Source organism: Xiphophorus maculatus, chromosome 20 (assembly GCF_002775205.1).
Source record: "Xiphophorus maculatus strain JP 163 A chromosome 20, X_maculatus-5.0-male, whole genome shotgun sequence".
NCBI classification, from domain to species: Eukaryota; Metazoa; Chordata; class Actinopteri; order Cyprinodontiformes; family Poeciliidae; genus Xiphophorus; species Xiphophorus maculatus.
The window spans coordinates 28,653,001-28,678,395 of NC_036462.1; the positions used below are offsets into that span (position 1 = coordinate 28,653,001).

Consider the following 25,395-nt stretch of genomic DNA (forward strand, 5'->3'; position numbering starts at 1 on the left):
AAGCGAAGTAAATTTATCAGAAAGAAGATGAGTCAAGTCTGCATTTACTGGATGACTTTGTAACACATTTACAAAGCATTAAACTGGGAGTAAAATCAGTTTTTGAAACTTTCTTAATGGCCCTTTTGAAAGGGTTTGAATAATAAGGTCAATGTATCTAAAGCTTTTCTTTCTCTTTCAAATGCTCTTGCGCAACAGAGCCCTGTTTACTACTTCCAATTTGTTTCACATGTAAATGTTGGTGTCAGAATGGAGTTATTGGGGGCATTCAAACCAATTATGTTATTATGGCTTGTTATAATGCGATTACAGGGACTGAGCTGAGGCTGATTGTCTCTTTAAGAAGCAGTGAGAGTGGCCGGGGGGGGCGGTGCGGTTTCACACCCTCGGGTGGGAAACATGGGCGGAGCCCAGCGGGCATTGAGTGACAGCCGCTCAAGGGTTCTTACGCTCCGATACGCGGGGAGAAACCGCGACGACCAATCACGTGGCTAGACAGCCCACCCAGCAAATCCCAACAGCCAATCAGAACGAGCGACGGGAGGATCCTGGGATCGCTGTTGTGCTTCCAACGTGGGACTACGGAGCGATCGCCCACAAAAAAAAAAAAAAGGGAAAAGTAACTCGGCAAAGGAGAAAACTCATGGTGGTAAAAGCACGCTGGAAAGGAGGAGGGGGTTGCAGTTTTGTTATTTATCGGATCCTCTGGGTTTGGTGAGCGCAGACCGCACCTGACGAGCTGCTGGTGGAGTTTCTCTGGATGGTACCGAGTCCGTGTTTCAAAGTTGGATGTATGCGGTTCAGATTTGGAGGAGAGCTCACGGAGCAGCGCTCGGCTTGAGAGTTTTAACCACTGTTTCTAACTTATTCACTAAATATCTATTTTTTTTACTTTACCTTTTTATGTTTTTGGTGTCGAGCCGTTCCAACTCCTCTTGAAGTTTGTGCTGTAGCCAGATTTAGAGACGGAGAGTCCTTTTAACATTTGGCTCCTTAGTGTTTTCACACGTAGTTGCGAAGCCAACTCTTGTTCCCTTTTCGGACATTTTTTTTTTGCTACTTTATTTGAGTTAAATGTTTCCAACAGTCCACCTTAGTTTCTTTTTGTGAATTTTCTTAAATTGTCCTCCTGCGTCGGACTCCGGGGGAGAAAGTTGGGAGTGAAGACTTGTTTCAGAGATGAATTCCGCCGAGACGGTTTTTCTACTATCGTTTGTGCCACAAAAAGATAGTTAATGAGCTACAAAGGGTTTTTACTTTCCCCTAACCGAGACTGATAACACATTTCCCAGTCTGTGGGCACCGGGAGAGCTCCGCGGCCGCGCTGCTATACTGGATACAAAATGGCGGCGTCCCTGGGACGGCTTGGATGTGTTTCTCGCTGTGTTTTTTATTTAATGTTGTCGCTGGAGCTCTTAAGCTGTTTTGGACTGAGTTCGGACGCACCTTGCCCTCAGAACTGTACCTGCAGCGGGGACTCGGTGGACTGCAGTGGCCTGGAGCTGATAGTCCCGCCTGTGGACCTACCAGTTTGGACCGTTTCCTTGTAAGTGCCCCCTAAACTATTTATTGACCAGTCCATAACGGGGTAAGCGGGTTTAAAAAGGGGGGGAAAAAAACTTCGCAACTAGATAAAGATCCTCTTGTGATGGAAAGCAGAGGACGCATTAGGGAAGGGACTTTTCTGTCTAGAAATCTTAGCTGGAGAAAGAATTTCTTGCTTTTGTCCATACCCAGCCGGTCGAAGGCATAAGCAAAGTAAGCAGCTGCTTTGGGCCCACACACCGAGTTTCAGCGCCTTCCGTTAGCAGTTTTTAGTGAATATAGCTCTGGCTAGTAGGGTATGGGTTATGGTGAGAAAAACTCCTCTGAAGAAATCTGTTCCTTAAACTGGCTTGTCCTTCTTGTTTGTCTATGAAATTAAAATATTTGTGATACCTTATTTGCTACTTGTAAATTTTTAACTGGTTTGAGGAACACACATTGCAATAGTTAGCTGAAACCTGTAGCCGGAAATATAAATGCAATCCTCACTGTATAGGTGTTAAGTTAGTAAACTTAAGTGAAAAATGAATTGACTTGCATATCGAAGCCTAAAACTTACATAGATAAGTTGACATAGTTACATTTTCACGTTACTTTCAAATTACTATGTTCATTTTAAAGGATTGAGTAAGAACATTAACTCTGGTTGTTTTTAACAGTTCATTTACATCTTAAATTTAAATCTTAAGCCTTACAATGGTTTTAAATGTACCCTAATCACACTAGCAGGTTCCCTGTAGTAGTGGGCCCCCAAGAGCCCCTGAAACGTCACATAATTGAGGTGTAAAAAGTGCAATTAGATTAAAATGATCATTATTTATCATCACTCATTCTCGACTAAATTTGTAAATTGACTTGAAATGCTTTGATTTTCTAAACTGTATTATTTATGTTTGATGTAAAAGAGACAAATGTATAAAGATGGATGATATAATAGAGATATCCATTGGGCAGGCGTGGGTGACAGCAGCCGTAAGGCCCCTGAATCAGATTCTGTTGAAGCCCTCAGGACATTTTGGGCCGGCTCTGTAAGTGCAGCTGCTATAGTAGGTACAAGTCTGGGATGACTGAAATTAGTCTGCTACTTTTGTTAAATAAACTGCTACATCTCTTCTCTTCTTTTAGGGGCCATGCCTCAGAGAAAACTGGAAAACAATATCTTCCAGAAAGAAAGAACAGTTCTGTGGCTCTCTAGTGCTGGTTGTGACATAATTACACACATTTGGCGGAGGACAATTTACTACTTTATGGTTTTTGCCTATTCCTTTGGACTTATTTACAGCAGTTTAGTGTCAGCTTTATAACTACATTACACTTTATGTATAAAAAAAGGCGTTTTTACAGATTTGCACTGAAAAATTTCAGATTGCTGTTAACATTTATTTGTCTGTTGTACCTGTTTAGAAGTGTCAACGATTTTTTTCTATTTTTTCAACATTTCTGCAGTATATTTTCACTTGAAATCAATTGACCTGCTAAACGTATTGCCTTTTCCAAAGTCTAATATATATCTGTTCCTGGAGATAGAATGAGCAAACGTGTTTGCTTGGGTTGGGCAAACAAACATGTCATAACAAATAAACCCTCATCATTATTCCCCTGAGATTAATGATGAGTATTATCCACATTTCCTTTTCTGTCTTGGAAGCCATAGCTCACAAATTGAATTTGTAGTAAATAAATCAGCTTCCCAGATGGAGTACCACTGACAACAGTCGATACCTTGTCTCTCAGCTTGTTAAGGAACATTAGCTACTTTGGGACATTTTTACGAGCCATCCTCCAGTGTGTTTGGGTGCTTCAGCTACCATCCTGCTGACTGAGACAACTCGTCCAAAGACAACACCGCTCTCTATCCTCCCCCGAAGCACGAAGCGCAGCGTCTTCTCCAGCATAATCATCGGTGACAATTAGGCGTCTTGTTCCAGGGCTTTCCAACATCTGCTTGCGTTTGGTTCCCGTTCGTTGCCGGAAACCTGAGGTTCAAGACCAAAGGACCCGAGCGCTGCTCCGGCTCCTATAGGTTCCCGCTCGCAGCAGTTTGTTTTAACCCCTGTGAAGTGAGGAATGCAACTTTTTCTTTTAAAAAAAGAAGCTCTCTCCAAACGTGAATAATAAAGCAGCAGTTTATCATGCACGCGCTCAGATTTGGATGGTGGACGGCGGCTGTCTTGTTGTGGGACAAATGTTCTGCTTAAAAACAGCTGCTGTGAGTCCAAGCGTCGCTCCGAGCCTTCTTCTTCTGTTATCTCCTCCTAACCTTATCAGTCAAGATTTAAGCGGCCGCAGCCTTTTTGTTTTCAAAGGGAATGGCTTTATGGCTGTGGATTATCTCTTGAAACACCTAGAGTTGCACATTTCAGCTAGACGGGAGATAGTAACTTCATGTTGGCAGGCTGCTCAAAGGGAGAAAATGCCATTGTTCTGGAGTCGGTGCATGAAACAGTTATTATATGGTTCCTTCAAACCCAAAGAAACCCCAGTACAGTCGTTTTGACCCATCGCCAGGTATCTGGAGTGCTTTAACTAATCCCTACTTCACACTGCAACATTTTTATGCAGATTTGTGTCCAGATTTTGACCTTGTGACAGTCTTAAGGACAACCCAAATTATTGGGATGGCTCTTAAGATAGTCTTAAGAGACGCTCTTTAAGTGTGTAGTGTGTTAAGAGTGATCTGGTCCGTTCAGAATCAGGGGATGTTGGATTGTCTTGGCCCGATACTACAGCATGTGTAGTGTTCCCTGAGGAGAAACGAGAACACGGCCTGTTGAATGTGACGTGTAGCCAATCAGAAAGTGAGGTGACGGAAACATGGAGGGAAACCCCAAAGTGCACAGAAGACAAAACAACTTTGTATTGTTTTTTTTCCTCTGCTAAATATAACCCATAATCTATCGCCAGCGCTTCTTCCCTCACAAGACCAAGACTCACGTTTGGTCTTGTGAGGTTTTGCGAGACTTTTCCGCCTGACATCTGAATGTTAGCGAGTGAAAATTGGTTTGTGTATGGTGTGTTGCGCCAAATCTATGATGCTTTTATCGCCATATGTGGGGTCTCTCAGGTTTTGAATATTGGCCAACAATTTTAAACTGATAAAGTTGCTCATTGTTAACTCTCTTCAGAAAGATTTTTGTGACGTTTTGTGTCTGTCATGCCTAGTAGCAGCAAGATGGCTGGACTTTTGATGCCGATTATCAAGTCTTCCACAAGTCTATCTTCTAGAATGCTATCAAAAATCTTCTACAAGAAGGTTGCGATTAAGTGCAGTTCCCTTGTTTCTGTGTCTAATTCTTAGTTTCATATGAACTGCGATTTCCAGTTTCCACAGTCAGCAATAAGAACGGAGGACCTCACTGTGAAATCGTTTATCTCTCTGAGCCCCAGAGGAGGGGTTAGCCGTAGCCGTATGGCTGCTAGGAAGGATGGTATTGATTCCACTTTTCCTCACTTTCTTCTTGTCTAGATTGAGCAAAGGGATGTTGCCAGTGTCTAGTAACAAAGAAACTATTTGCAAGAGACTCTAACTTAAAGACATTTTCAAGACTGACAAGAAAACAAAATCTGATAATGAACAGCAGGACTGCAAAAAAAAAAAACACATTTGACCTCGTATTTTGTGTTAATCCATTGAAACTGACATACTATAGTCTCACTCACTTTCTTTATCTATTAGAACTATATGTTTATCTACTAACTATGTGTGACTGAAGTATTCATCATTCAAAAATAATTAAAAACTTTAAATGAACCTCCTGTTTTTGCTATTTTAAGATGGTTGGGACTGTTCAAGAAGGAGGGAGTACATCTTGCAAAAGAAACATTTTCCTTACCTGGTAGTGTGGTGGAGTGACTGTGTCATGTTGTCATTTCAGCATTGCCTTTTACCTATGATTATAATAATTTGACAAACACAAAATTTAAAGTGAAATAACTGTCTTTTGCAAAAGAATAAAGTTTCTTTTAAAACTTGCTTGCAGTTCTTTAGTCGGTATTGAAAATCAAAATAAACCTGGTTCAAGTTGTTTTAAACATCATGAATTTTCTGACTAACCCTAAACCCTCTTGCCGTTTTCTGACTCCTCTGCAGGTTAAATGTGTATCATTATGAATCGTTCTTAGAAACTTAACCACCTCTTTATTTTTCTAACATAACTTGATCGATTCAGACTATTTGTTGCAAACAAAATAAGGGGAAAAAAGCAGCTTTTGATGAGTATTTGTGCGGAGAAGATGGGTTCCCAGAGGGCAGGTTTTAGCCTGCAGCTCATCCATCACTGGCACAAATAAGGCCACAACTGTTGGTGGAAGAAAACAAAACAGTAATGCTTTCCAGCTGTCAAAATAATCACCCCTCAGGACCCTGATTGTAACGGTCCTCCGTGAACAAAGGGCCTTGATGAGAATTCAGGCAAGCAAACATGTTGGCACATCCGCTGCAGGGCAGACTGACCTAGGGGGGCCGAGGTGTTGGGGAACACCACCATACGGACCTTTTTATTCACTGTTACTTTAAGTAGCCTCATTTAACAATGCTAACCGTCTACTATTACATCATCGGCGATTTGTCCGGCTCTGTCTTCAATCACAGCTCTTTTACACTACTTAAACATACCCTTGTACTTTTGCATATCTTCATCAACCACATGTGTTGCTGTTTTTCATTAGAGCTCCTTTGCGTTTAGCAAATTGACCATCAGCCTCAGAAGTTCAGCTTCGTCTTAATGATTGATGAATAGCCCCACAAAACACAAAGCAAGTAGTCTCTCGTGCGGTCGCGTACTTCCTCTCAGGAGTGGCGTTTTATTTTATTTGCAGCCAGTGTAATGTGTGCAAAAAGCATTTTTACCCACAGTGCCACTGGCGTAATGGGATTCAGTGAGTAAATAAAAGCCTGAGTGTTGCTGATTTTGGCCCGGATTCGCTGTGTTGAGGGGAGAGAGAGAGAAGGGGAGATGAAGCAGATACCGGGTGTCTGTTTGTCACTGTGTCTGGCTCAGGAAAGTCCTCATGAAAGGCTACAGATTTTAATGCAGTCTGGATGTATTTTCATCCATGTGTTCTGCTCTCGGAGAACACGCAGTTGTTCTCTGCTTGTAAAGTGTTAGAGGAAAAAAGATTTCCCTCTGGCAAGCCACTTGTCGTTATCAATGTATCCTTTGATTTCGTAAACTTTGAGAAACTTTTCAGTCATGTCGTTCATTCGGCTCTGTTATTGAGAGAACAGAAGAAGTAACCAGAGTTTTCTGTGGCCAAGTAGAGCTGCTGTAACTTTTTGATACTTTACAAACTTGTTTTTCTATTTTTTTAATATTCTCACATCTGGATAACTTTGACAATCTGTATTGTGGTATTTAATTGAGCTAGACAAGATATCAACGCAATTGTTTAATATTGGACTATTTGGATGGAAATGTGATAAAATAATATGATTCACGTGGCTTGTAATTACACACTACCTGCCGAATAATGTATTTCAGCCAGTTGGATTGAACTGTACTCAACAGTTCTTGCATTATCTCATTTTTTTTCTTAATTTCTTAACAAACCTTAGTATTTACACCAGAATTTCAAACAAAAAGTGTACACAAATGAACAAGATCAAATTCCTTTTCAATCCAAAATAAAAGCAACAATTACTCCTACTGCTGTGAGAATAGGACATTGAATATTACATTTTAAAATTAGTCAAAGTTATTACTTTTACTTTTTGTCAAAATTTGTCTGGATTACAATGGATGGAGAAATGAAAGGACGAACGGGTTGAAATTGTGGGTTTGAAAGCCTTGGCGTACCTTTTGTAATGGTAACTGACCCACATCTACAGCCACTTTGACTAACTAACCACTTAATATAAAGTTGTTAGTCAGCCAGTTTGTAAAGAGCAGAAAAGCAAAAAGAGATTATATTTTTCTTCATTTAACAAATGTCTCTAAAGTTTTTTATTCCTCCAATTTATCTATTGGAAATGTCGTCCAAAATAACTCTTAAAGATGATGTAATAATTTTAGCAGTTGTTACTTCTCTGCTTTAAATATGAGAGCATTAAATGAGGTTATGCGCTTTCATTTAAATTTCTGGTGTAAATGCTGTTGTATTTTTGTTCATGCTCTTTAAATCTCATCTTGGCGCATGCCCGCCAGCCACACCGATGTGTTGCAAGTGAGCCCTAAACTGTCGCCTTCAACCACACTGTGGAAAACCTTACACCACCTCCAAGCAGCTGGCTTTGGCTGCTGCTACCCTCAGGAAATAGAATCGGTGGTTTCATGACAGGCATGGTGGTAAGGGGGACGGGGGGCGCAGCGACAAGGGGGGATTAAATGTCAAGGTATTTGAGGTGGAGGTGGGGGAAGTGTTTTATTATTGTGAAGGTCTGCCGCTGCCTTCGGGCTGGTTCCACTTGTTGGGAAAAGTTATGTCAGCGGTCAGAAACCTCAGCCACCGTCACCCACGTCGTAACATGCATGGGTGAAGCCAGAGGAAATGAAACGTTACAGGCCAGTCTGGTTTTAACGCCACACGCTGTCAGAGACGCAACATCGTCCTAGTGTGGGGTTTTTGTTTATGCCTTATTCCAACCCACTGCTCGGTATGGAAAATATGTAAATACGCAAGCTGTTGAGCTTGACGGACGGGGGCGGACTTGTGCGCGGCGAGTCATGTTCGGAAAAAAAAAGAAAGAAAGAAAACAACAAAAAACTCCACGAACATTTCAGCGGTTTGGGCAGAGATGCAGCAACAGCAGCACCACTCAGTAAGGCTGAGCCCCTTGTGGTTTCTGGGGCATTTCTCACTCCACAGCCTTGTAATTTTGTGGTTTGGGGAGTGATTATACCCGGTTTGTTTATTATCATAGTTTTGCTAGCCTTATGACTCGCATGTCCTCTGGCGGATATTTTAAAGTCCCAACTCGAGGCTTTGGGAGAGTTTATTATCGCTGGCACTGATTGTTATCAGCTGCTCTTCACTTTCCCCTCTCTTATCTAGCTGTCAGTAAAAGGCATCAGGAGTTTCCATTAGGAATGTTTAAAACAAAAAACGCAGACAGTTTCTTTTTCTTCCCTATTGGTTATCCTTTGATTATGTGAGACAACTCATGCAACAAGTTGGCTGCGAATAAATTAGAAAGAAACAGTCGAGGGTGACCCACTCTTTGATAAAGTCTGATAGAGTGAGATGAAGCCTGACAAATACACGAAGATACAGGATGAGCCCTTGGCCTCGCTCTGGCTTTGATGATAATCAAACAGCTGCTGCCACAAGTCATTCTGGAGGAATCCGTTTCGCAGAATAGATGGCACTTTTGTGAGGACAGCATACAGTGCCAAGTCTTTTGGGGATTTCTTTTTTCTCTCTCTCTCAAAGTCAGTGTCTACAAAGGGAAGTTGATCAATGAATCATCTGTGGAGTCCCAACATCTGGTAAGAGTTTGGAAATCTGGAGGAGATTGGAGGGGGGAGGTGGGGGACGACAGCGTGACTTGGAGGGAGAGTGAGAGGTACCACGTAAAGTAGATCGACTTCTGACTGGAAAACACACATGGCTTCAAAGGGTGAGGAAAGAATTGGACCAAATAATTTTATTTTGGACCCTGGATCCTTTTGGGTTTTTTTAGCCTTCCTGAAGGATTCCTATGTAGTCTTTAAAGTCTGGAGTTAGTTGATGTCACTTTCAAGTTTGATATAAGAATTAATTAAACATGGAAAAATATTTGAGTTTTCTTATTCCATGTCTGAATTTCAACAAAAATAGTTATTTTTAATGATAAATAAAAAGGGGGATCAGTAAAGATCCCCTTACTGATCCAGTAAAATTCTACTTTTTCCCATTCTAACCCTTATTTATCAACCGGAAAAAAAGAGGTCCACATTTACTATAGTTCAAGTTTCACAAATACAACAAATTGCTGAATTTCAGCAGAACATTCACAGTTTATTTTAAAGCATATAACTATAATTCTTTGAAAGACACTGAAACATTACACTACAGAAGTCACATCCTTTACTACTCACCCATATCAGCGACTTCTGGGATTTCTTCCATTATGTTTGTTAAATTCCACGATTCCTTTGGCGTTTTCCACATCGAGGAAATCAAAAGGCCCTGTAACCGTCATCTTGAAAAGCTGAGTTGAGTTTCAGCAGCCATACTGTACTTGACCTGATTCCACAGACCTGTACAATCAAGGAACCACTCAAATGCAACCTGTCTGAAAGCATCTAAAAAAGGAACACATTAACTCATCCTTTTTAGTTTTCCCTATAAAATTGAACAAAAGCCTGCCTTGTTCTCTTAAAACATATGTCTTATACTTTCTGGTGAGTTTTGTGTGTCATCGTTTCCATGTAAACTATAGGATGTAAAGTGAAATCTTTTATGTTTGATTTGCTGCATTGAAACATGTTTTTTTTCCCCTAATTCTCTACTCTACATCTCAGCATTTGTTTTAATTATTTTGGGCTCTAGATCCTATCAAATCAGTGTTTAAAATTGGACGGGTTGCTGAACTGGATCTGATGTGTTTTGGTAGGCCTGTCACGATAGCAAATTTTGCTGAACAATTAATTGTCTCAAAAAGTATTGCGATAAACGATAATATTGTTTGAAGACTTTTTTACACTGATTTAATGGAAATGACGTAATAATGCATACGATTTCCTGCCAAAGATAGATACACTTTATTTTCAAAAGAACACTAAACACTGGAACTGATAAACAAAATTAACAAAACAACCAAAAATACAATGGATTCTCAGTCTCCATTAACAAAAAACGTACTTGAAAAAAAACTAAACAACATAAAGCCAAAGTGGAAATAAATACTGCATTCAACCAAAAGAGTGCAGATTATGAAGTTTGTATACTATGTTGCCCTTCAGTAATAATTAGATTTAAATAGAGAAGATGGGCACATCGACTAAGTGATGCAATAGTTCACACTACATGAATTTTTTTTTCTCCTATTTTTCCCCTTACAACGATATTAAAACGTTGGTCTTTCTAAGATTGTGTGGTGTGTTATGGTAGATGTTGTTGCCGCTCCGATCTAAATCAGGGGTTTTCCCCACTGGAAGCTTTAAAGCAGCCTGTTGTATGTGACAGGCAGCCAATCAGAAAGCGGGGATTCTCCTCAGCGCTTTCTGAGGGAAATTACGGAGGGGAATCCCAAACAGCTGACAGGACACAACCGCAGATGATACATGGAAACAACATTAATGTTTATTCAACATGCAAAGAATATAGAAATGACAAGGGGAGGAGTTGGAGTGAAATTGCTACCACAGTTGATAAACCCGGTAACTTTTCAGCTGTTCTTCGGTTATAATGATTTTTATTCAGTTAGGACTGACACTAGCCACATGCATTGCAGGTAGGTTGTAGTAAAGCATTGATTAATGCCTGGTTTTAAAATTAGTTAACTGAACTTGCAGCCATTATTTTGTGCCCATTGTTGGACACCACACAGCAGGAACGAACCCGATCAAACTGTTATACCTAGGATTTCTGTCGGCTAATGTGTGGTCTCTCAGGTTTTGAAAATGGGCGTCGTGTGTGCTGGGCTTTACACTAAGGAAATGTGGGAGGGAGGAGTCAGTGGAGAGCACCGGAGTTGAGCCTTTTTTCATTCAGTGTCCTTAACAGAAAGAGAAAAGGGCAGGAAGAGGCGATAATGCCGATAATTAAGTCGATAGTTTTAGTTTATCGTAGGATTAATTGATTTATCGTTTATCATGACAGGCCTATGTATTGGTAACAAAAAAAGTGTTGACATGGTTCCTTTTGGACATTTTACAAACACAAATATTACAGAGCACAAACTGTAATTTGACAGATGTTTTTGAGGTAGGGTTATCCATAACGCAGTCCAGATTTTCTAAATATTTGAGCACTAGTAATAGAGCTGGTTATTTCAGTTTTATTATTTTTGATAGGTACCGAAAACCCAAAGTAAATGTTTAATTCTCAGGTGTCCAGAATGTCGGATAAACTATCAGGGAAAAACCTGCGAATTGGATACTGGGAAGGAAAGAGATTTTGAAATGACAGATTTGCAGGAACTGTGTTTCCATTTATCTTTTCCAAAAGAGCTGTAAAACCTCTGTGTTTAGCAATCTGCACTTGAAATTATTACCATCACTGGTAATTATTGCTCTGTGAGTAAAACAAACAACATTGGGGGGGTGGGAGAAATTGGACAAAACAATCTTTTTCCGCACTTTGAAGATAAGAGCAGAAGGTCAGCCTTGCTTGTAGTACTGTACCAATAGCCTAGCTAAAGAGACATAGCGTGTTTATGTTATTCTTTCAGATTAATTGGAGACACTCATTTCCCTCTGCTCATAATGTCTGGCGCCATTTGTAACAAATTACATTGTCATCTAATTTGAACCCGGGGTTTAGTGCAGGGCCGGTGTGCCTGTGGGGCTAGCATGCGTGCAGCGGGGACTTAGCAAGTCTTTGTGGACCTCTTTAGCGTCCAAACCGGGCTTGGTGGGTCTGGCCACGGGTTCAACCTGCGCCTCAGGGGTAAGCGCACGGTTTCTTCTGCCTCGCGCCTGTTTGTTTCTCCTCCCATCTCCTGCTCCCCCACTTTTCCCAAAGCAGCAGCAAGGAAGAACACGTGGCTCCAAGATGTGGGCCACCTTCAGAATCGGAGCCAAACCTTCCAGGCCGACTGTTTTTCAAAGCCTCTCTCTGCTTTGTTGTTTGGTGTATTGTTGGGGCGGGAATGTGTTTGTTAAATATTATCTCTTATTGCTTTTCCAGGATTTTTACGCCTATTAGTGTTTTGACCAAAATTTAGCTCATCAGTTTTATCTTTATTATAGCAAATGCTGTCGGCTGGCATATGCTCATCAAAGCTGATAAGAGACCATCCTCCCTCCGCTCCCTCGCTGCGCGACTTGTGTGCAAATTGCAGCGGGTGTTAGCTTTGTGTACACTCTCACTGCAGTTGCTGAGCCATAAAGCGGCCCCTTAATGACGGGAAGAGCGGTGCGTTTGTGTGCGTCTGGCTCTCTGACGCGCAGGTTATTCTTTGACCAGCTTTATGGTGCTCCGAAATGGAGCACATTAAAGGGCTTTTGTCTCGCAGCGGGGACTCGTATTCGACTCATCACTGACATCACTTCACACTTTCAGTGAGCAAAGTTCACTCCCCGCTTATCTACTGAAGAAACGGGAGAAATAATGATGATGCATGCCTGTTATGTGCGAGTGTCCCTGCTCCCTCCTTCCCCATGTCCTCCCGCAAACAGACCGTCCGCTGACTTACAAGCCTGGTATCATATGTTGTGACATCACCACTGGTACTCCTACTGTATGACCACAGCAGCCGGACCACAGCTATTTGTTTTTTCTCTTCAAACCTCTTAATGAGTTTTTGGTGTGACATCAGCAGAATGGTTCAGTGTTGAAATGTCCACTGCAGGCTGAGATCTGCTTTTCTTCTAAAGAAAATCACTCAGCAGGATGTGGCTTTTATGAGCTTTGTAATTTGTCTTTTGTAGAAGTTTATTTCAACTTGGTTGGGATTGAAGAAAGGTGCCTGGTGTTAAATGTTAACTTTCAACCAATGTAGCAGAGGGACAGATGAATGGCTTCGACCCAGAGGTGTACAAATTGTGTCTCGATGGGAGGATGGAGAAAGCTTGATGAACTATGGCCTCCCCTACAGTAATGAGGGATCTGGTCCAGTTACATTCCTCTAAACCAGTGGCGAAGTTGCTCTGTGATCCCTTCCTAACTTGTTCAATTCAGAACACCTGGTCACGATGCATCCATGTGTGCTTAAAGGTTCGAGTTGACACGTATAAGTTGACGTAATGCACTACAGCCGTCTCAACGTTACCCCGTAATGCCTTGTTCGCAAGTAACTGGATGGGGCAGTGGACAGATTGGCAGATTATCATCCTGTCTGCAGTAAACCATAAGGTAGCGTTAAGGGTCCAACATTCTCGGGTGTACTTACGCACGAATTCTCCGCACATTCTCTGCGGATGATTGGGATTCATAGTGGAGTGTTCTGATTGCCTTCTTTTCTCGTGACAAATTCCTTTATTTCCCACAATACAAACTAATATTAGGAAGTTTGCTGAGCCAGTTTGGTGCCTAGTCCCCTTTCTTGTCCACCAGGGCATCCAACATACTCTTGTTGAGCCAACTCTCAACCTAATAAGTTTGGTGTTGCATACAAAACAGTTTGATGTGAACACAGTTTTCAATTTACTGTGTGACACAGAACATGCAAAGTTTTACGCTGTCAAAAAGCTTTGCCTTTGTGCCTTTAGAGACTCGCAACGGAATTGTCTGGAGGTAACTAGGAATAGATCTGCTGCTCTTCTACTCTGAAAGGAGTCGATAGAGAAAGTTCTGGCATCTGAAAAGGGCAGGCGATGTTTTCGTTTGATGCTTTCTGGATATATCTTAGTGTGAGGAGAAACTTGCTAGATGGACTACATATATTCATAGTCTAGGAACACCTTGGAGTCCCCAGAGATGAGTGCGAGAATATTGCTGGGGCCAGGATGGGAAAAGCCAAGAATGGATTGACAGACAAATTTACCAAAATTTGACAGGATATTTAGAAATGTCATTGAATTTGTGGTGTAGTGAAGGCAATATTTTTCTCCAGCAGTTGAGTTCAGCCAGCTGAGTGGGATTTTATCCCAGATGAGCCTTTACTCTTATTATATCAGATCTCTGGACCTTCTGCTGACGGGAGACAAGTTATGTTGACCTTTGGCTGATTGATTGCCAACAGTTTGTTCAAAAATAATAATACATCATGTCGGTAGACGGTACAAAAGGCTTGAAAACAGTGGGGAAAAACAGTTTTTGGTTCCAGGTCAGATCCAGTTAGTCTTGCTTAATAAAAAAGCGGTACCGCGAAATTAAACATGGCATTTTTGGATTACGTGGCAGAGATTCCTTGTGGATAAACCTTAGAATCCGAAAGGATAATTTAGGAATTATTTTTCCTGAGATTTAGTTTGTTTTTGTCGACATCTATATGTTCATTTCTCCGCTTGCTAATCAGCCAGTAGCTCTGATTCCGTCACAGCAGTTTCTTCCACAAAACAGCCTCCAAGGGTTTAAGGTCACTTTCTGGAAAGCACTAAATACCATCCCTCTTTTTTTCCTCAAGAGGGAGAAGGAGGAGTTAAAGGGGGAGTCATTGAGGCAGGAAAGCTGGCCTTATCACCATCTCCTGCCACAGTAGGTGTTAAAACACTGTGAAACTTATCTGATCTGATAGGTAAGAGAATAAATCTGTCTGAAACAAGTGGAGGGGAAAAAGCCTCAGTTGTGTAAACACCACAGGTGGCTCAGAGAAAGGCACACGCATGCCTGTGTGCTGACACAAAAGACCAGTTTCGTTTGTTGCTGTGGCCTTTGGCACCTGCATGGCAGGTTGAGCTCTGAAACATGCTTTCCTTTTTGTTTCTGTGAGTCACCCTTTTGTTTGTTGCGGATTTCTTTTTGTTTCAAACTTCAGTCGTGAGAGAGTTCATACGTTAGACGAGAAGCTTTGCCCTATTTCTTAGTCAAAAATCGGGCTAAGAAAAGTTTTTGTCTGAACCTGGAGCGTATGAATCACTCTCCGTAGTTTACCCTGTTAGAGTGTGAGTGTGTTTACGTGTTGGCTGATTATACGGACCTCCAGGAAGAGGCCGCTTGTGTGAACATGGATTTTTAAGCTCTGCTGTAATTGGCCCCTATTGCAGATGGGGGGAATGACAATTTGGCAAACTAACCCACAATAGGAGGATCCCCAGCACACGATCGTCGGGACGCAGGCGGTTCTGTGTACCGTGCCTCGAGGGCAGACGCATGCTCTGCTATTATCTCGTCTCTCACACACACACACAAAACTGGGCAAAGAAGCTGTCATTATCTGCAAGTGAGCACAGACGATTATAAAGGCAAATCTGTCAAGTCAGAGGGTGATTGAGACAGATTGTTTTTAAAAACCAGCATGCACCCTGCTATTAACCCACCCTTAACACATTAGCTTCCTTAATATCTCCTTCGACTTTCTCTAAAATGTCTGGCATGAAGTAACAGCTTCTGCCTTCGTTTCCGCCTCCTGCCGCTGTCTTTTAAGGCCACGCTGACACAAGAGACCGAGGAATGTGTTGCATCAGGTAAAAGTGTCCCCAGTCTCTGCCATCTCTCTGAAACTCTCTCCTGTCGTCTGTCACGTCTATGCGGAGGGAGAGCGGCACACGGCTGTGGGCTGCTTTTGTCTCACCCGCCTTAACCCCACCGCTCTGTGGGCTTCTCTCTGCCAACACACTCTGCATAATACAATGTTAACTTTACATTGCAAGTTCAGGCTTCAGCCTTGTTCTGCTCACCACACATGCAGAATCTGCGGTCGCCTTGGCAACCCCCACCTCTCCTGGGTGACAGCACCTCATTTTCTTATATCTCATAACCAGGGTGTCCATGCAACCTGAGTGAAGTTGGCCCCCCCACCTTCCTCAAATCAGACGAAATGGGTGTCAATTAACTCGACTTTGTTTGTGCTGGTTTGTGCAATACGTTTGACAACAATTTCGTCTGATTTCATAAAAGTGGGAGGGCTGGTTGACCTTTTCACCTATAACTTTTCATTAATATCTTCAAAGCCAAAGCAGCACAAACGACAATTTTTGCTGCACAAACGTAGTCGAGTTAATTGACACCCATTGCGGCTGATTTGAGGAAAGGGGGGTCAACTTCACTCAGGTGTCCATTCACCCTTAAGTCTTAAATTTATGTATCTAACATTAAAACCTCTAAATGTCTTAAATTCATTAAAAAAGTAAGTTGGCTTTTAATATGTTAATTACAAATATTTGTCTTGGCAGGACTATTTAATCTCACATATTCTATGTATTTTCTTTTCTCGTGGGACTTTTTCTGTCAGGCAAAAGTTTGAGTCGCATGCAGACATCTTCACTGCGTTGTGCGACTCCAGGCAGTTGAGTTTATCGGTTACTAGCTGCTAACATACACTTGCTAGCTAGCTAGTTAACGTTTTTACAAGTTGGCTGGAAGAAGTTGGATTTCTCATGGGACTTTTTCTGTCAGGCAATAGCTTGAATCACACACAATCATCTTTATTGTGGCCCGTGACTTGAGGCAGTTGAAGATACTGGTAACCAGCTGCTAACATACTGTTGTTATTTAGCTAGCTAACTTTTTGCGTCTATCACGTACAAGTCCACATTTATGTCCAGTTGGCTGGACGCAGTTTGTGGAGCAATAGATCTTAAATCTCATTCCCAATGGTCTTGAAAAGGTCTTAAAAAGGCTTAAACTTGAATTGGTGAAACCTGCAGAAGCCCTGGCAACGTGCAACTGTCAGAATAAATTGAATTAAACCAGTGTTTCTTCCTTCATGAGGTGTTGGGATGTCAAACGCAGTCCTTTTCACTTGTTGTTTGACAGTATCGCCTTATCAGCGGACAAATCGTTCTCTAATAAGCCTCCTTACAAGTCAAGTGCCAGCTATTAAATACGCTGTTAGCCTAAAGTGCAAATTGACTGCTGCAGATGGATGGCCCGCGGGTCATGTTTGGAAAGTGAGCCAGGAGAGAGGCACTCTGTATCGACAGTATTGATCCGAAGCTTTCCCTTGAAGGCCAACCGGATTTATGTACTGCAGTGTTTCCAGACGTACGGATGAGGCTGCTTGTCAAATGGGAGATGTAATTGTAATTACTGCAACTGATCAGAGTCCTTTTGTCAGAAAAGATAGGTTCGACAGAAAAGTTTTAAACAGCTGCTAAGCTAAAATGTGATACCGCATGTAGCTGTGATCTGCTTTTTGTATTAAAACCTTTCTCTTTTTTTTAACCATGTTTCAGAAATCTTGGACGGAATAAGCTGGCCTCCCTCAGCGCCGAAGCCTTTGCCAATCTTCCTAACTTACGTGAACTGTAAGTACTGAGCTGATTTTCTCAAATTAGTGCTTATGTCACATTTATATCATCTATATCATAAACATTATTTATATGAAATTTTTCCAGTTTTCTCACAGCTTCAATATGTTTAATGTGTAAACCAACATAAAGTACTACATAACTTTCAAAGCGGAAGGAAAAGGATGCATGGTGAACATTTTCTGCAATTAAAAATCAGAAAAAATGTACATTTTGAGTTTATCTGTTCAAAACACCTTTTTCTACCTTGTTAGCTTTGTTAGCAGAGAGAAGAGTGCACAAAAGATACAAACGTGTTAACGAGGAAATTAGTTGTTTACCTAAGTATTCATATTCAGTGACACAGTCTGGCTAATGCCAGAATAATCTGACTTTAAGGACAGGTGGTTGTTTGGTTTTTGGAAAAATAAAAACATGCATCTTGCTTCTAGCCTTTTCCAAATGAACATTTTAATTCTAGATTCTTATACATCTCCTTCAAAATCCAGTTATTTTCTCATTTCCTCCCTGAGTTTGACTTTAAATCTTGTCTCAAACGTTCTAGATAATCCAGAAAATGCCAGTAATGGGTTTTACTGTGTGTGTGTTTGTAGCAAGCACACCAACCATCTTTCTTTATCAACTCCAACCTCAGCAGAAAAGAAAACATTCCCACAGCAAAATGCTACCACCACCGTGTTTCACCAACAAAATGTTGTGTCCTCTGCTTGTCTTATGGACAAATTGGAAACTTTTTCCTTTTCAGTAAAGGCCAGATTTGTGGGGTTTCAAAGATAAGAGGGATTAAATACTCCATACTTTTCGTATTGAGCAGCATTCTACTTTGTGTTATAAAACATGAAACATGTTGAAGCCAGTAGTTATAAGGTGACAGAGTGTGAAAAAGTGAGACTTTGTTCTGTAAATGACTCGATACTGACCAATGTCAGCGTGCTTTCCAGCAGCATCCTCCTGTGTCTTGCCTTGAACTAAGTCCAATTAAGAATTAAGTGGTGGTTTTCTATATTAAGCCTTCCCCTCCACCACCCGATACTGTGGCCAGCACTGGCCTTGTAAATATTTTATACGGCGAGGAGAGGGGCTTGGCTTCGTGTCACTCAGCGTCAGCGCACAGCACACGCACGCGCACTCACACACAGAGACACACTGGCCAGATAATACACGCACTGGTGACATCTCTGGCAGGCCGGCCCACCAGTCATACGCTCCTGGACATCTGTTTTACTCCCGTGTTATTTTTGGGTTTTTACAAGGATGACCTGCCGCTTGCTCTGCGGCAGACGTGACAAGTAGTATTTGAAATGCTTTGATTTATGTCCAGATCGAATTCAGCGAACTCACAAAGGCTCAAAAGCGTCCGTGTGATCTCGAGAAAAGCAAAGTTTTTATTGGAGTCTTGTTACAAATTCAGCTCTTGATAACTCAAATGTTTCTGTGGGTCGTTATTGGGTTTGTTTTAGCTTAAATGTTTTCTGTTTTTCTCTAACCTACTGTTTGTCCCTTGCAGGCGCTTGGATCACAATGAGCTTACATCCATACCAGATTTAGGACGGGCCGCTTCCAACATCGTATCCCTCTACCTGTGAGTACTGCCCTACTTTCTGCAGAAGTATGTTTTCCTCCACTGCATGCATAGGTCAGACTAGAGACACTTCCAGTCCTCAGAAGTCATGTTGATTTAATGTGAAGATTGTTATTAATACAACCCAGCTGCGCCAAAGCAGATCAAAACCCCCTTTTTTCTTTTCAGCCCCATTGCCATCAACACAGAGTCATGTCTTGAGAGATCAACAAACGGTTTATAGCGAGCGACGGCTCTCATTAGCCTGCTATGTGGTCCTGTCTACAGCGAGCAGCGCTGGCTGTTTGGAGTGTCGGCTCGTATATGGATTCGACTCCCGGTTGTGAAACCGTGCCTGACGGGGTTGGAAGGGGGGAGGAGGACTGCCTGCATTGGCATCTCACTGGAGATTTACAGCCGTATTTGGGAAGGGCGTGTGTACCCTTGTGTGTGTCACAAATGTGAGCTCAGCAGTCCATCAGCAGATTGACTTTATTTTTTTTTTCTCTCGCTCTGTCTCTCATCCAAAACAGTTGAAAGATTCGTGATGTGATCAGGTAACAACGAGTAAAGTTTGAGGATACTTACAGTAGTGCTTCGTGTTTATAGTTTGGATTCGAACATGTTGCGGGTTGGAATTTAGCTAAATCTAGCAGATTCTCTGAGGCTTAAAATGGTTAGTGAGACAAACCGGCTGTGTGTTCAAATCTTAAAAACTTAGGCAGACGTTTAGAGTCAAGCTTTGAAAATCTGAAAATGATAAACTATAGAGATTTACTGAAAATCGGTGGGTAACCAATATGGGCTAATTTAATGCATGACTGGATCTGACTGGTGACCGTCTGTTGGGCATCTTGAGATCACATCTTTATGTGAATTCATCTTATTTGAGCTCTACTGGGTTGCATAAACGTTAATCTTCTTTGATGAGATGCTTTAACTGAGTGAAGAAAACTCTTGATTGTTTCAATCAAAAGAAGCGTAGATGCATGGAAACAGTCATTTTTATGACATGTTTGATGTTCATTCAGGCAGAGAACGAGACTTTCAGCACATAACAGAAAGGCTTAACGCTGCTGTATGTAACTGTATGTAACTTTTCCCCATATTTGTTTAAACTGTCAATTTGCTGTTATGGTATGGTATGAGACATATAATCTGTGAAAAAATCAAGCTCTTCCACCTCCTCCCTGTGCTGCTATGCCTGCGTGAAGATTGCACCGCTCTGCTAGACACAACCAATCAGAGGAGTGTCTTAGTGCTGTTAATCAGGCTTGTGTACATGCTGGCTCAATGTGCTAATCATGAACATGCTAACTAGCAGTCATGTCAGGCTACGTCGTGGAGGACTAGCAGTAGCATATCAGAGAGCTATGACTGACAGTGCTAAGACTGTCCTCATGGCTCTGATTGGTGGTTTCTGACAGACCTTTGTATTCTCTGTCCTTTCTTCAGAAAGAAAAAGAGCTTGATTTATTTTTTCACAGATCATCTGTCTCACACTATGCTGTCACAACATGACAAAGTATAAAAAAAACATATTGTTTATAAATGCTACATACTGCAACTATAAAGTATAAGCGAAAAGTTGTTTTATCCATTTGAGCTTAAAATATCAACCTGCAACATGCCGGATTTGGTAATGCAGGCATCCATTACGATAACTTTACAGTTAAGGTGTGGCTAGGGAAGCTATTAATGCTAACTATTCTAGCCTCCAACACATTTTTCAGAATGGCACGAATCAGCTGTCTTCTTTCAACAATAGCAACAACAAAACCATTTTCACTACTATCTCGGTAGAAATTTCACTCAAACTCATTCGCTGCTAGCCGTTAGCTTCGTTCACACGTTTGCAGCTCGCCGGCTGCCCACTCGCTAGTAAAGCACACAGCTGCTGCTCCGTGTCATGTTTGGTCATCGGCGTATCGTTTTTCCACGCCGAGCTTTTGTAGGAGTCACACACTCGCCTCTCCCTTGTGTGTCATCTGCCTGCTTCTCAGAATTCATCATAATGCACCAATGTGGTCAGAATATTTCTGTGAGCTGTAGTTGGTTTAGAAGAAGGAAGAAGGGGGGAGTTTGAGTTAGATTAGGCAACGCCAACTGTAATAACTCTCTGAAAAGGTGTCTCTCTTTTTTTTTTTTTTTCCTTGTTTAGTTTTCTGTCGATCCTTTTACTTCTGATCCAAAACAGACTGGAGCGAGTTCACCTTATACTTCCCCCGCAAAGTGTGGAAAGTGGAAGCTCATCCAAAAGGGCCGGGGTCTGTCTTTTTTTGGCCTGACTCGAAGCCTGTTGCTGGGGAGGAAAGGCTGCTGTCCTGATGGGAGTAGAGGCTGGAGGGAGGGTCAGATTTTTACAAAGCTACGCAGCTGAAGCGAGGGCCCGTCGACGCGCTGCACAGCTGCAGCTGTCAGTCACACGACTTACAGTAAAACGGGCAACAGCGAGCGAGGGGGAGGAGGGAGGCAGGAGAAAACATGGAGGCAGCGAGGGGGATGAGGGATTTGAACGGTGTCAGATCAAGGGTGACATCATTACATGTCCAAAGAGGCGAGATTAGGGGAAGCAGTGAGGTAGTCCGGAGGAGAGCGCAGAGAGGCGGAGGAATGAAGTGAAACCAGGGTCAGCCGTTTATTTCTGAAAGCAGACCTAGCGCAAAGGAGCTCAGCACCGATTGAGCCAGCTGGAGGGAGAGAGAAAGAGAGAACGTTTGTGTGCCGGTGTCTTTTCTTTTTTTTGCCTCTGGCCAGAGTTTGTCAGGAATGTCGTCTGACTGCAAGTCTGAGTGAGACAGTGGCTGACACTCCTGACAAAATGAACACAACATCCCGCCTTCAGACAAATTCATACAACGGCAAGCTCTCCAAAAAGCCAGAGAGCTGCAAATATGCGGTTGCTAACGTCCGATGATCCGACGGCCCCCCAGGTATCCAGTGTTTGATAGTCTGAATGTTTACGGGAGGCTCTTTCTTACTGTTCCAGGAAGGGAAAATTAGCTGTTTCACTTTTGTTCTTCCAAATTTTGACGAGAGGAAATATCTAAACAGTGCGGCACACTGAAGAAAATCATCAGATAGTGTAGAGCCGTCTGACAAGATATGAAAACATTAGATATTTAATGAAAACTGAAGTGTTATTGTACTGTGAAGAGATTTGTGGCTGATTCAGAACAAAGATGGGTTTGTACAGATAAAGGCAGAATGAGGAAGGTTCCTGTTAGACAAATTCATTGGATTAAGAGAGCAGCTGTTAAAATGCTCTTACAAAGCAGCAAACAGTTATTTGAAGCTGCTGGAGCCTCTGGAACCTCAAGGTGGAGGATCCTCCAGAGGCCTGAGGTGCATGATGCTACTATTGGGCCCCTAACCAGAGCTCACAAGCAGAAACGGTGGCAGTGGGCCCAGCCGTACATGAAGATTAATTGTTCACTGATGATTGCTGTGCAACCCTGGATGGTCCAGATGGACGCAGTAGTGGATTGGTGGTGGACGGTTACCACGTCCCAACACGGCTGTAAAGTCAGCAAGGAGGTGGTGGAGTCATGCTGTGGGCTGAAATCATGAGGAGAGAATCATTGTTCGGCCCCTTCAGAGTCCCTGAAGGTGTGAAAATGACCTCAGCAAAGTATATGGACTTTCTGACTGATCACGTTATTTTATGGTTCAAAAAGAAGAGCCAGACCTTCAGTAGTAAAATCATCTTCATGCATGACAATGAATGCTGCAAGGAATACCACTGTGTCATTGGCTGCTATGGGCATGAAAGGGGAGAAACTCACGGTGTGGTGACCATCTTCCTCTGACCTCTGACCTATTGAGAACCTTTGGAGTTTCCTCAAGCAGAAGATCTGAGGGTGGAATGCAGTTCATATCAAACCAGCAGCTCTGAGAAGGTTTTCTGACATCCTGCAAAGAAATTCAAGCAGAAAATATCCACAAACTCACAAGTTCAATGGATGCAAGAATTGTGCAGGTGATATCAAAGAAGGTTCTATGTTAACATGTAACTCTGTCTGTTAAGATGTTTTTGATTGAAATAGCTTTGATTTTAGTACATGTGACCACTTAATGCTGCAGATTCAAAGAATGACCGTTTGCAGTTCTTTATAATCCATAAAATGTTTAGAAAATCTGCTGTGCATAATAATTTGGAACAGTGCATTTTGAGTTTTTTATTTTTGAAAAAAAAATACTGTTCTCATGGGGAGCTTTGTTCAGTAAAATTTTATTTATACTGTAATTGTTCATGACTTGAAAATTATACTGATCATCATTTGCATTTAAGAAAATCTGAGAAAATATCACTTGCATAATAATTTGGAACACGGTGTAAATACCTTTTTCATTTTTGTGTCCTAATTTGGCAGCTTTGACAGAAAGCCTGTTGGGTCTGGTTACCAAGCAGTGTGGAGTCAGATTAGCTCTCTAAAATGGAGACATAAAAAAGAAGTAAGAAGTAGTTTTTATTGTTAGCACTATAGTAATATATTACTTGTAAATATCACCCACCCCAACTTCAGAGTGAACATTTGGAACGATGTGAAATTTTTTTGTAGTTTCCAAACCGGATCTTTTTAGAGCCCTGGTTCACCTCGAGGCTAGTAAACAACCCCATACCTTGTCCGGGCACAGATCCATAAAATAAACAAGTTAGCTTGACTTGACTGAGGAACTAACGCCGAGCCATCTACACACCAGATGCCAGGCTCTCACAGTTCCCACAATGCATTTGGCAGGCCTATTGAGGTCCCGCAGACTCCCAGAATGCCACAGCAGGGTGACATGGGGGTGTGGGGGGAGGGAAAGCAACAAAAAGTTTTAAAAACACAGTGTCAAAGTGACAGTGGAGCAGCACAAACTTTCTCTTTGTCCGCAGTCAGCTTCAAAGAGGCTCTTTAGAACAGTTTGGGATAAAAATCAAACGGATGATCTGATTTTCAAATAATTCTCCTTTTGTCCAGAGCGCCGGCATCAAACCGAACGTTACTGCCCAAACGGTGGACCTCAAAGGTGTGGCTGGAGAGTGGGAGGGCAGCCCTGCTAGTGTAACTCTCCGCACATCAAAAGGAGTGTCGAAATGATCCGGCCGAATGTTAATCAGGCGGTCAGAGGGCAATAATGAGATTTGGTATTAAGTGAAGTTGGGGCGAATGAGAGCCTCGGACATCAAAGGAGAACAAGAGGTAACCGGGCTTCCTCTTTTATCGCAGACGTCAGCGGCCGTATGAGAACCGTTTTTTTTTATAAACGCCGCCATTGTAGCGACGTGGACTTCAAACGCTATCTGTCTCTAACACACAGCTGGGAACCCGGCTTTGGGAATGAATGTGGTTAATGTGGAGAGAGAGATGAGAGTTTGAGACCGATCTGTTTTTCCCAGCAAGAGGTCACCAGCTGTTGACCCCACCTCACCCGTCAGCGCTCTCCCCCCTCCTCCCTCACCCTCCTTTTCTTCTTCTCCAGTCCTTCCCTCCTTTTTTTGTGGCTTTGGCTCACTGTAGCCACTGTCTGTAGCTCTGTCCCCTGTGTGTGTGTGTGTGTGTGTGTGTGTGTGTGTGTGTGTGTGTGTGTGTGTGCGTGCGTGCGTGCGTGCGTGCGTGCGTGCGTGCGTGCGTGCGTGTGTGTGTGTGTGTGTACATGGGTGCTCATCCTTAACTATTTCTGCCACTGTTTATTCAGGTGGGCCACTATGATGTAGCCCACACACACACACTCACGCACACCAGAAAGTGTGTGTGGCTGTTGGTGTGTGTTCATCTGCTGGTAGAGAGCCAGAGAGGAAGTAGGGACTAACTTTGTTTTTATGAGTTTTCCTTAGGGAGCACCTGCTCTCTGTTGCATTTTGACACACACAAACTTACACACAGCAGCCATTATCATTATGAAGTTTGCAAGTAGATATATTCTTTACTATGTAATTACTTATATCTCTAAAGATTATGGGAATTGGTTACATATTCAATGCAGTCTATTTGCAACTCTTCTAGGCTTGTCACAATAACAAATCTCGCCTGACGACAAATTGTCACCGAAATTATAGCAATAAACAATAATATTGTCATCTTGAGACGATTTCCGACTCATATAATGCCACCGTAATTTTTAAAGAATATGTAACACTGGAAACGGGAGACTTTTTAAATAGCCATGAGACGTAAGCAAAACAGCCAAAGACAATAAGTTAAACGGATATAAAAACCTAAAGACAACCGAAACAGACCATAAAATGGATCTTGAAGTCTCTGTAAACAGAAAATTGCTGTTCCAAAAATATGAATCAATGGTCTCAGACAGGGAGAACAGTCAGTTAGGAGTTTTATAAATCAAAAGCGCAAACTAACAACAAAA

General features: G+C 42.1%; 1 protein-coding gene across 1 annotated transcript in view; it reads left to right on the top strand.

The window, feature by feature from the left end:
- Window positions 1-597: 597 nt before the first annotated feature.
- The window catches only part of lrig1 (leucine rich repeats and immunoglobulin like domains 1), a 45,963-nt gene continuing 21,165 nt past the window's right edge, over window positions 598-25,395 (top strand). The window contains exons 1-3 of the mRNA XM_023324632.1: window positions 598-1,546; window positions 17,406-17,477; window positions 18,988-19,062. Of these exons, the coding sequence (XP_023180400.1) occupies window positions 1,344-1,546; window positions 17,406-17,477; window positions 18,988-19,062 (350 nt within the window). The 5' untranslated portion in view covers window positions 598-1,343. The remainder of the gene's footprint in view (window positions 1,547-17,405; window positions 17,478-18,987; window positions 19,063-25,395) is intronic.